Source organism: Xyrauchen texanus, chromosome 9 (genome assembly GCF_025860055.1).
Source record: "Xyrauchen texanus isolate HMW12.3.18 chromosome 9, RBS_HiC_50CHRs, whole genome shotgun sequence".
NCBI classification, from domain to species: domain Eukaryota; kingdom Metazoa; phylum Chordata; class Actinopteri; order Cypriniformes; family Catostomidae; genus Xyrauchen; species Xyrauchen texanus.
In genome coordinates, this window is record NC_068284.1 from 31,861,144 (window position 1) to 31,874,191 (window position 13,048).

General features: G+C 40.0%; 1 protein-coding gene across 2 annotated transcripts in view; it reads right to left on the bottom strand.

The window, feature by feature from the left end:
- Positions 1–13,048, bottom strand: part of LOC127648894 (BMP/retinoic acid-inducible neural-specific protein 3-like) — a 144,364-nt gene that overhangs the window by 83,535 nt on the left and 47,781 nt on the right. For both annotated transcript variants that reach the window (XM_052133710.1, XM_052133711.1), the window contains one exon: positions 1,463–1,783. In XM_052133710.1, the coding sequence (XP_051989670.1) occupies positions 1,463–1,734 (272 nt within the window). In that variant the 5' untranslated portion in view covers positions 1,735–1,783. The remainder of the gene's footprint in view (positions 1–1,462; positions 1,784–13,048) is intronic.

Sequence of the window (13,048 nt, forward strand, 5' to 3'; positions counted from 1 at the left end):
CAATGCGCATGTAAATAAAATTGGTCAACAGCTGAATAATCATCACTGTGTAGCAACTGATGTATTGCACTTTTCATCTTAATAATGATGAATGTTCCTGTCAGTTATTGAAGCTTAACTGGGAAAGCATGGCACAAGCAATGCCAAGGTCGTGGCTTTGATTCACTGGGAACACACACATACTGTTAAAATGTATACCTTGAATTCATTGTCAGTTGCTTTGGATAAAAGCATATGCCAAAATCAAATGCAATGTAAATGCAAGGCTGAATTATAGACTGACCAGTATTGCCAGAGGCCTCTGTCCTACAAAATCAGTATTTTTGTCTTGTTTTGCAAAAGGGGTAAGAAAATGTGTGCATAGACTGACCACCCTTTAAAAAAATAATATATATATATTTTGGGTAAACTATCCCTTTAACTTGCACTCTGCATCTGTGCTCCACACACACACACACACACACACACACACACACACACACACACACACACACACACACACACACACACACACACACATGTTGTGTTTCCATGTTTTAAGGGGACTTTCCATAGACATAATGGTTTTTATACTGTACAAACTTTATATTCTATCCCCTAAACCTAACCCTACCCCTAAACCTAACCCTCACAGAAAACTTTCTGCATTTTTAAATTTTCAAAAAACATAATTTAGTATGATTTATAAGCTGTTTTCCTCATGGGGACCGACAAAATGTCCCCACAAGGTCAAAAATTTCGGGTTTTACTATCCTTATGGGGACATTTGGTCCCCACAAAGTGATAAATACACGCTCACACACACACACACACACACACACACACACAGTAGTGTTTCCATGTTTTATGGGGACTTTCCATAGACATAATGGTTTTTATACTGTACAAACTTTATATTCTATCCCCTAAACCTAACCCTCACAGAAAACTTTCTGCATTTTTACCTTTTCAAAAAACGTAATTTAGTATGATTTATAAGCTGTTTTCCTCATGAGGACCAACAAAATGTCCCCACAAGGTCAAAAATTTCGGGTTTTACTATCCTTATGGGGACATTTGGTCCCCACAAAGTGATAAATACATGCTCACACACACACACACACAACACACACACACACACACACACACACACACACACACACACACACACACGCACACGCACACTCACAGAGAGAATATGCTGTTGTGGGTTACATATTATTGACTTTTATATAAAAAGAGCAACCAGGATTTTCTCAAATATTCTTTTTTGTTCCATAGAAGAAAGAAAGTCATTCAGGTTTCCAACAACATATAGGTGAGTAAATAATGAGAGCATTTTCATATTTGTGTGCACTATTCCTTTAAACCTTTTGCTATTTTGAAACAGCAACTGAACTGATGTAATATTATAGCTAGTCAATCCTGAGGGAAATTGATAGCCAGTATTTTCCACAAACAAGATAATCTTCACGGCACAAACCTGTAGATTTTGTAGCGTGTGGAGAAGCCTTGTTGGAAGCGTTCTTTGAACTCAGTGTATTCTGGACAGCGATGGAAGGGCCCTTTATCAGACAGGAGCCAGTCCAGCTGGCCATTGCTCCGGCCGGAGATGGAAGAGAAAGGTGAGGTTTTCTGGTTCAGAGGCTCAGCCAGAGCCAGGAACCAGCTCAGTGGGCACAGAGGTGCCCAGTGCCACAGGAGCATCAAGAGGAACCATCTAACAACCGCAGCTCTCTGCCAACACAACGCCATCCTGCCTCTGGGCACCTGGCACCAGCATTCTTCTGCCAATCCCTTTGACCTGCACAGAAAGGAAGAGAAAAAATTTACTGCTTAGATGATAAGCATATTGTACTGTATATAAATATATGAACAACAGTTAGTTCCGGTCCTTGAATCTGATTGAACGAGAGACGTTCCATCAGCACTCACTGTGTGTGTATCACTCCGCTGATGTTTGTGCCGTTCTAAATTAAAGTGTAAGAGCAGTGCAGATCTGTTTTTTTTTTTACATTACGTATGTTAGCCAGCAGGTGGTGGCAAAAGATAATTTTTGTGTGTAATATGAGCCTATTAGGTTACATGAAGTGAATCCGCATCAGCCGTTTTCATACAACAGCTCTTCGTGATCGCTTACTACACTTACTACACTACACAATTAAAGCTAGGAAATAGCTTTAAATGGCTTTATACGAACAACTTCATCATTACGGCTGATTAATTACACAATGGGTGCTGTTTAAAATGGCAATGGCGGAGGACATTGCAGTTCCTACAGTGATCGACTCTTGTGCACCGGCTACCACGAAATAGAGAGAAATACCCCTGCTTGAATGCTATTTTTCCACTGAGAAAGCAGAGCTCAGAAAGCTGATAGCATCTCTTCTTGGGTGTGGCAACAGGTGATCACACATGCTCAGTCTCGCTCTCTCTCTCTCTCTCACTCTCTCTCTCTCTCTCTCTCTCTCTCTCTCTCTCTCTCACTCACTCACTCACTCACACACCCATCCTTGTTTATCCAACTTGTTAGAATTTGGGCGTGTACAGCGACGCGACAAAGTTGAGAAAAGTTCAACTTTGGAGCGACTAACGGAAGCGACAGCCAATAGGAGAGACGACGGGAGAGCTCACGTGATCCTTCTCTCTCTCTCTCTCTCAGCTCCTGCAGTAACGGAAAGATGGATGAAAGGCTAATTCTTGCTGTTAGAAATTTTCCAGTGCTCTATGATATGTCTCTTCCCACGTACAAGGACATTTTTAAGAAAAATACTGCGTGGAAAGGTGTATCTGAGATCGCGGGGATTTTATGGACCCAGACAGACTGGCATTTGCATTTTCGCCGCAGATAAACAGCCGCTCTGGCAAACAGCACGCCTGGTTTCTCATTCATCTTTGATATAAAGCATTTTATGTACTGATTCCATTTATATTTAGTCTTTTCCCTCCAAAATGTTTGTTTTTAGTGGCAAGAAAAGAGATTCGCTGTCAACAGCAATGGTATGACATCCGTGAATGTCATTTATAAACGTTACTAGGCAACCAGTAGTGGGAACACCCACTAGCGACTTCACCGCCAGCCACTGGCGACCTGCAGCGACAAAGTCGCTGGCAGTGTGTACGCACCTTTATTGGTGTAATATAATGCAGTCAGATTGATTCAGTCATATGAAGTAATATGTCTGACTTGAATAAATCAGTTAATTTAGATTACAACACAAAGCACATATTTTGGGTTATTTGACAAAACATTTTTATAGCATAGCAAAGTGTCATGATAATAATAAACTGACAAAAATATGAAAATGAAAGATATAGCAAATTGAGAGAAAATCTTTAATTATACAGTATAGCAGTTACAGTTTTCAACAATTGTCTTGTATCTTCTATACACTGTATTGCTGCCTCTTTTTCTGCACTTGCGCAGATGAGCATTTGAGTCATGGTAAACACTCAATTATTTACAGTATCTTTGGGAGAAGCACAAGCCTGAAAATAAAATTGGATGTGTATGTCAAAAACAAAACAAAAAACAAGGGGCACTGGGGACCTAACTTTAATGACTGAGCATAGATTATGTAAAGCGCTGGTAGACCTGTGCTTTGGAAGAGGGAATGCCTTTGTGCACCAATGCATACAATATCAACCAATGAATTCTATACAGGGGGAAACATTCCCTGACCTTCTTTTATAACCCCCCTCAAATCCAAGATGAAAATGAATTTTCAGAGGGACTAAATGCATTTCTGGATTCCTAATGATGTATGAACTACCTTGAATTTATTTCGAACCACAGTAAGGGACTACTGTGACTTCTGGAAAAAAGAGTAGATAGTAAGGTACATAAAACAGGCCGGAATACTGGTATTAAATATTTAGACACTATTCAGGATCCTGCAGTATGTATGTATGTAATATGTAAGCTCCATTTATCCAGCATACTCCACCACAGCAAAATTCATTAAACCAGGTTCAGCCATTAGGTCAACCAGGGGTGATTTTTCCATCTGTTTTTCCTGTATTGTATCCTAAAAGAAAATCATATTTCCTAACTCAATCTTGAAGTTCTAATATAAGATGTGTAACTATCCCCAGTTCTCCAGAAATAAATAAATAAAAACAAATGTATATATATATATATATATATAATGTGTATATATACACATTGCATCCGGAAAGTATTCGCTTCACTTTTTCCACATTTTGTTATGTTACAGCCTTATACAAAATGGATTCAATTCATTATGTTCCTCAAAATTCTACACACAATACCCCATAATGACAACGTAAAAGAAGTTTATTTGAAATCTTTGCAAATTTATTAAAAATAAAAAAAACACATGTACATAAGTATCCACAGCCTTTGCTCAATACTTTGTTGAAGCACCTTTTGCACCATTTACAGCCTCAAGTCTTTTTGTGTATGATGCTAAAAGCTTGGCACACCAATTTTTGGGCAGTTTCTCCCATTTTTCTTTGCAGGACCTCTCAAGCTCCATCAGGCTGGATGGGGAGTGTCTGTGCACAGCCATTTTCAGATCTCTCCAGAGATGTTCAATCGGGTTCAAGTCTGGGCTCTGGCTGGGCCACTCAAGACATTCATAGAGTTGTCCTGTAGCCACTCCTTTGTTATATTGGCTGTGTGCTTAGGGTTGTTGTCCTGTTGGAAGATGAACCTTCACCCCAGTCTGAGGACCAGAGCGGTCTGGAGCAGGTTTTCATCAAGGATGTCTCTGTACATTGCTGCATTCATCTTTCCCTCGATCCTGACTAGTCTCCCAGTTCCTGCCGCTGAAATTATCCCCACAGCATGATGCTGCCACCACCACCATGCTTCACTGTAGGGATGGTATTGGCCAGGTGATGAGGTTTCATCCAGACAGTATGCTTGCCATTCAGGCCAAAGAGATCAATCTTTGTTTCATCAGACCAGATAATTTAGTTCATCATGGTCTGAGAGTCCTTCAGGTGCATTTTGGCAAACTCCAGGTGGGCTGTCATGTGCCTTTTACTGAGGAGTGGCTTCTGTCTGGTCACTATACCATACAGGCCTGATTGGTGGAGTGCTGCAGAGATGGTTGTTCTTCTGGACGTTTCTCTTCTCTCCACAGAGAAATGCTGGAGCTCTGTCAGAGTGACCATCGGGTTCTTGGTCACATCCCTGACTTAGGCCCTTCTCCCCCGATCACTCAGTTTGGCCGAGCTGCAAGCTCTAGGAAGAGTCCTGGTGGTTCCAAACTTCTTCCATGGAGGCCACTGTGCTCATTGGGACCTTCAAAGCTGCAGAAACTGTTCTGTACCCTAACCCAGATCTGTGCCTCGATACAATCCTGTCTCGGAGGTCTACAGACAATTCCTGCTCTGACATGCACTGTTAACTGTGGGACCTTATATAGACAGGTGCTTGCCTTTCCAAATCATGTCCAATCAACTGAATTTACCACAGCTGGACTCCAATCAAGTTGTAGAAACATCTCAAGGATGATCAGTGGAAACAGGATGCATCAATTTTGAGTCATGGCAAAGGCTGTGAATACTTATGTACATGTGATTTTTTTAATTTTTAATTTTTTATAAATTTGGAAAGATTTCAAACAAACTTCTTTCACTTTGTCATTATGGGGCATTGCTTGCATAAAATAATGAATTTAATCCATTTTGGAATAAGGCTGTAACATAACAAAATGTGAAACAATTGAAGCGCTACTTTCCAGGTGCACTATATATATATATATATATATATATATATATATATATATATATATATATATATATATATATTTTTTTTTTTTTTTTTTTGCATCAATTATATTTTATTGCATTTAATTTCCCTCTGCGTTGTGTCTTTTATCATCATCCTTTATTCTTTCCGAAGATTAATCCTATTATTTACGTATTTTGTTTTCCACAAGCCTCATAGTCCTGTAATAAAATAATCTACTCCACTGATATTTCTGTAGGGAAGATCTTTTTTTCTTTGTTATTTAAAAAATATATAGTAGATATATTAGCATTAGCCAAATAGCTAATTATATTTTCAGAATGGAGCAACAGCGTAAAATCATATTACACTAATTTCCAAGTTTATCAACAGAATACACTCATGTTATACTGTAAATGATAGCAATAAAGTGACAGTTACAATTTCAATGCAATAATGATACATTGTTTCTTGGCTTACACTTATTTTATATTTTTCTTGGTCAAATATGACTTCAAACTTTTATACCTCTGTCTCTTTGCGTGTCTGCTTGAATATAAAGGGCTTGTGCCAACCCAAAGATTTGTCAAGTTTAGTAGATTGCACCACTCGGTGTAAACAAAGGAAGTCATTTTTACATTTTCCAAAAAACATTGTTTATGCTTTTAAGCCATTTGAATTACAGGGGGACTAGGGGTGTCCTCACAAACCACATTTATAGCATAATACCCTCGGAGTTTCAAGTGTGTAACCTAAAAACAAATCTCACTCTCACACCACAGTATATTAATTGCTAAAATGTTTAACACTCAGAATATTTTCTGTTGCTGTGGTTTACAGGCATGTACACAAACTAGCCACTTCAAATATTAAAATATTTTTTTGGTTACTGTGGTTATATTTCTGTCTATCAAATATGACTGGAGTAGTGGTGGTGTAGTGGGCTAAAGCACATAACTGCTAATCAGAAAGTCGTTGGTTCGATCCCCACGGCCACCACATTTATGTCCTTGAGCAAGGCACTTAACTCCAGGTTGTTCAAGGGGATTGTCCCTGTATTAAGTGCTCTGTAAGTCACTTTGGATAAAAACATCTTTTGTATTTTGTATTATATGGTGCCCTGAAAAGGACAGGTTCAGTTCATTTAGATTTGTCATGGCCACTTGCATAACTCTTGGGAAGGTGTTAAAGCCAACTTCAAGTCAATGGCACCAAAATACTTCACATCAGATGCAACACACGAGGGGACCAAGTTTTGGACTATTACTTCTCACCCTTCCGGGGTGGCTACAAATCCCTCCTCCACAAACCATTTGGCAAATGTGACCACTCTTCCTTTCTCCTTCGCCCACTTATAGGCAGAAACTGAAACAGGAAGCACCCGCCCTTAGAACGCTCCAATGCTGGGCAGACAAATCAGATTCTTTGCTACAGGACTGTCTTGATCACGTGGCCTGGGAGACCTTCCGGTCTGCCTCTGATGACGACATCAAGGTCTACACTGATACAGTAACGTGTTTCAACAGGAAGTGCATAGATGATGTAGTGCCAACCAAAACAATACCGATCTACCCCAACCAGAAACCGTTGAGACCATCAGTACAGGGACGAGATTGAAGGACAGTTCAACACCGACTCTAGAAGCATGTGGCAGGGAATTAATATCAGCACTGACTTCAAAGGGAACATAAACTCCACCATGAACATCGCTGCCTCTCTCCCGGATGAGGTTGATACATTTTATGCTCATTTCGAGGGTAACAACACTGCCCTCGCGGAGAGAGCTCCCACGGCCGAAGCTACAGAGGTAAGTTCACTCTCCGTCTCTGTAGCGGATGTTACCCGATCCTACCGATGGGTGAATATCCGTAAAGCTCAGGTCCAGACGGCATTCCGGGCCACCTTATCAGAGCATGCATGAATCAGCTGGCTGGTATATTTATGGACATTTTCAACCTTTCCCTCTCCTTGTCTGTGGTCCCCACATGCTTTAAAATGTCCACATTGTGCCTGTATCAAAGCAATCCAAAATCACTTACTTAAATGACTGGCGTCCTGTTGCTCTGACCCCCATCATCAACAAATGCTTTGAGAGGCTAATCATTATATCTGCTCTGTGCTGCCTGCCTCACTGCAGTTTGCTTACCACAACAACCGCTTCACTGATAATGCCATTGCATCTACACTACACACTGCATTCTCCCACCTGGAAAAAAGCAACACATATGTGAGAATTCTGTTTGAAGACTACAGCTCAGCATTCAACACCATAGTGCCCTACAAGCTCGATGTGAAACTCACATGGTCCATCCACACTGAGACCTTTGTGAAGAAGGCTCAGCAGTGCCTCTTCTTCCTGAGACAGCTGAGGAAATTTGGAATGAACCATCACATCCTCACACGATTCTACACCAGCACTGAAGAGAGCACCCTGACTGGCTGCATCACAACCTGGTATGGCAACATATGTACAGTGTATTTTTATTGTATACAGTCTTCTTATTTTGTGTATACTGTATATTGTATATTATTTTTATTGTATAAAGTCTTCTTATTTTGTGTATACTTTATATTGTATATTATTAGGTGTAGATTTTATATTGTCCGGGTTGGGAGGGTTACTTTTGAAATGTATTCCGCTAAATATTACAGAATAAGTGCTGTGAAATTTAATTTGTAACATATTCCGTTAGATTAGTCAAGGTTAGTAAGGTATTCTAAATACTTTGGATTACTCCTTCAGCACTGGTAGATTTTTTTCACTTGTTTTGACAAAAAAAACAAAATGCCAGTACAGTAAGACAAAATACACATGTTAAAAATACATTCTCTAAAAAACCTAAATATCTCATGCAGTTGTTTCTAAAACAAGATATATCCAATTGATCTTGTTTGAAGAATTTTTTTATATTTCTTCTGCTCCAAACTTATAAAAAACTGCTCCAAACTTCTCCGTCTGCTCGTATGAATGTAACACATCATAAGAAAGTGTTTCACCGATGTTCAAATGTTACTTTGGATCACATAATTTATATGTTTAAATGGTGTCCATCGGAAAGGACTAAATATTAAATGAAACAAATTACAATAAAATGCAAAGTAATCTCTTCAGTAATCAAAATAATTTTTGAATGTAACTATATTCTAATTACCAATTATATAAATCGTAACTGTAATGGAATACAGTTTCTTATATTTTGTATTTTAAATGCGTAATCCCGTTACATGTATTCTGTTACTCCCCAACCCTGTATATTGTGTTGTGTAACAAGATGTATAAACTGTGTTATGTGTAAATCAGATGTTAATTGTAATTTTCAAACTGCCATGTTGATTGGGACTGCACCCAAGACTTTCACCAACTGTTGCACTTACATTTACATTTATGCATTTGGCAGACGCTTTTATCCAAAGCGACTTACAGTGCACTTATTACAGGGACAGTCCCCCCAGAGCAACCTGGAGTTAAGGACCTTGCTCAAGGGCCCAACAGTGGCATCTTGGTGGTGCTGGGGCTTGAACCCCCGACCTTCTGGTCAGTAACCCTGAGCCTCAACCACTGAGCCACCACTGCCACTTGTGTATATTACAATAAAGGGATTTGATTTGATGATGATTAATAAAATAATATTTTATTTTGAATTATGAATGACATACAAAGACATAAGGTGTGTTTCCATCAAAATGTTTAGCATTTTAATGTGCATTTCTAAAAATTCTACTAAAGAAAATGCTAAACATTGCGTGTTACCATGAACTGTAAATGCACATTATTTTGATGGAGCCCGTCTTTTTGTCATGGAGCAGCTGAACGATCTCTTTGCTTCTGGGAGAGTTGTATTTGCTGTAATAATGCAATTGTATAGTATGTTATTACACGCCAGTATACATCGCAGAATAAGTGCAAAAGCTCACATAATTAGGGATTAAATGGCTATTCCCATTTGCCGTCTTATACCTGGGAGTACCCACGCTAAAAACAATTCTGGTGGATTGTGAGGACCCACTTTAAGACGATCTGTTGGTGAAGCACTTTCAACTAACCAGGGCTACATCTGAAAAATTTTATTCCATGGTCTAAATTGCAGTAACTCCCAGATCGGATAATCAGCTGGACCTCATTTTTACACATAACTGTACCAACTCAAATATTATTGTTACTCGTTTACATGTCTCCGATCAAGTTCAAATCAACATGACACTCCCATCTACATTAAAACAGACTCCACTGTTGGTTTCCTTTTACCATAACCTCCGTTCTCTTTCACCCACACACTTTTCCACTGCTGTCTCTATCTGTCTTCCCACATAAAATGTATTTTCCACCCTGGATGTAAACACTGCCACAGACACACTATGCTCTACTTTAACAACCTGCCTAGACAGCATCTGTTCTCTCTCTTCTAGGCCAGCATGCACTGCACTACCCTGCCCCTGCCTCTGGCGCCCTTTGTGAACACTGGACTGACCTCAGGGCAGCTGAGAGGAGATGGCAGAAATCTAAAGATCCAGCAGATCTAGGTAAGTATCAGTCTCTGCTTGCAATTTTTTCAGATAACGTTAAATCTGCAAAAACTTCCTATTACCAGAACAAGATCAACAGCACCAAATTAACTCACAGCTTGTTTAGAACATTCAACACACTTCTCAGAAATACATTCTCAGCACCACCACCTGTCAAATACTTTTCTCCTGTATGCAACTTTTCTGTCTCTATGTTTTCTCCTCTGACTGAGGTTTCAAACTCCTCTTCTCCAACCATCACTTGTTTCCTTGACACCATTCCTTCTCCACCTTCTCCAGGCCATCTCTCTGTCCATCCTACCTGCACTCAAACACATAATTAACACATGTCTTCTTACAGGCACTTTTCCCACTACATTTAAGCAGGCTCGAGTAACTCTGCTGCTGAAAAAAACTGCACTTAACCCCACACAAGTAAAACACTACAGACCAGTTTCTCTCATCCTATTTATAGCGAAAACACTTGAAATGGCAGTTTTCAATCAAATCTCTGCCTATCTCTAACAGAACAAGCTGCTGGATGACAATCAGTCAGGCTTCAAAAGTGGACACTCCACCGAGAATGCCTTACTGTCTGTCACTGAGTTGCTGAGACGGGTGAAAACTGAATCCAGATCATCTGTCCTGATTCTGCTGGACCTTTCTGCAGCCTTTGACACAGTCAACCATCAGATCTTACTCTCCACACTCTCTTCACTGAGCATCACTGGAACTGTGCTTGGCTGGTTTAATTCCAATCTCTCGGGTAGTTCCTTCAAGGTAGCCTGGAGAGGTGAGGTGTCCAAGCCATATCAGCTACTTACTGGGGTACCTCAGGGTTCAGTGCTTGGGCCACTTATCTTCTCTATAGACACAACATCACTGGGACCCATCATTCAGGCACATGGTTTCTCTTACCACTGCTACGCCAATGACACGCAGCTCTACTTGTCTTTCTAGCAAAACGACACCACAGTGACTGCTCGAATCTCTGCCTGTTTTGCAGACATCTTGGCCTGTTTGAAGGAACACCACCTGTAACTTAACCCAGCCGAGACCGAACTCCTTTCAGTGGTTGGGCCACTTCTCTTCTCTATAGACACAACATCGCTGGGACCCATCATTCAGGCACATGGTTTCTCTTACCACTGCTACGCCAATGACACGCAGCTCTACTTGTCTTTCTAGCAAAACGACACCACAGTGACTGCTCGAATCTCTGCCTGTTTAGCAGACATCTTGGCCTGTTTGAAGGAACACCACCTGTAACTTAACCCAGCCGAGACCGAACTCCTTGTATTTCCAGCCAACCCTGCTGTTGAACACAACATCACCGTGCAGCTGGGTTCAACTACAGTAACACCTTCCAAAATGGTCAGAAATCTAGAGGTAACCATCGATAACAAAACAAAATTTCACAGACCACATCTCAAAGACCTCAAGATCATGTAGATTTACACTCTACAATATAAGAAATGTAAGATCCTTCCTCTCTGAACATGCCACACAACTTCTTGTTCAGTCACTTTTCATAACTAGACTAGACTACTGTAACACTCTAATTGCAGGCCTCCCTGCATGTGCAATTAGACCCCTGCAAATGATTCAGAACGCAGCAGCACATCTGGTCTTTAATGAACCAAAGAGAGCATATGTTACACCAATCCTTGTCTTTCTTCACTGGCTGCTGGTTGATGCACACGTCAAATTCAAGGCTCTGATGCTGGTATACGGAACAGTCACTGTGTCTGCTCCAGCATACCTAAAATCATTTCTGCAGAGCTATATGCCCACTAGAAGCCTGTGGTCAGCTAAGGAATGTCTCCTTATTGTACCAACTCAAAGAGGCACCAACACACTTTCCCGGACTTTCTGCTTCATCGTACCATGCTGGTGGAATGACCTTCCCAACTCCATCCATGAAGCTGACTCACTTTCTGTCTTCAAAAAACAGCTAAAAACACATCTTTTCCATGAGCACTTAACCAGTCACTAAAAAATCTGTTTCGAATACTACTATTCTGATGCTAGTGAAACGTTGTAATATGGCACTTTTTCATACCACTGTCTACTTAAGGTGATTCAATAATGTGTTCCTCTTTTGTAAGTCGCTTTGGACAAAAGTGTTTGCCAAATAAATAAATGTAAATATAAATGGTCGGGCCTTTTCGTTGAGCCAGTCACGTTAAGCTTTCGCACACCTACCATCCGATGAGTGCATGGCGCTTTAAAAATGGTTATGACACGTAATGATTCATGCGAATAAGCCATTTCCACAACTTTAATGCTCATTTTAACAAATGCGAAAGTCTAGGAAATCCACCTGCTCCTATCGCATAATTATTTTTGCGAATTTTGAGAGCTAATTCGTATATAAAGCGTTTCTATTCAGCATTTCTTATAAATAGATGGAAACGCAGCTATAGTGTGGTCACTGGCATTAAGATATGCTTGAGTGAAAGCCATTTAAAATGCATTCTATTAGTTATGGGCTTTGCAGATGAAAATGTGCAAGTTTGAATGAAACACTAGGATTTATCATGTATCATTTAAATGGTCACGGATGCCTACGGATAATGCTGGGTGCACAAAAAATGTTTGTAAAATGTAATACATTCAAGAAAATAATATATTTTATTAATTTTAAAAGTGCCTATCAAATAATCCAAAGATCTGAGAATTGATAGCACAGCCAGCTATATGCATGCACAGTCATATTGCACTCCATTGCCTCTGGAGGCTCTACCTGTAATTATAAAATGCACAAAACATTGAAATGCCAGGGAGACTATGGAAGAAATACTGAATTTAGCCCTGGCATTTTCATGCACATCTTGCATAATTTATATGTCTTTATATTTACCC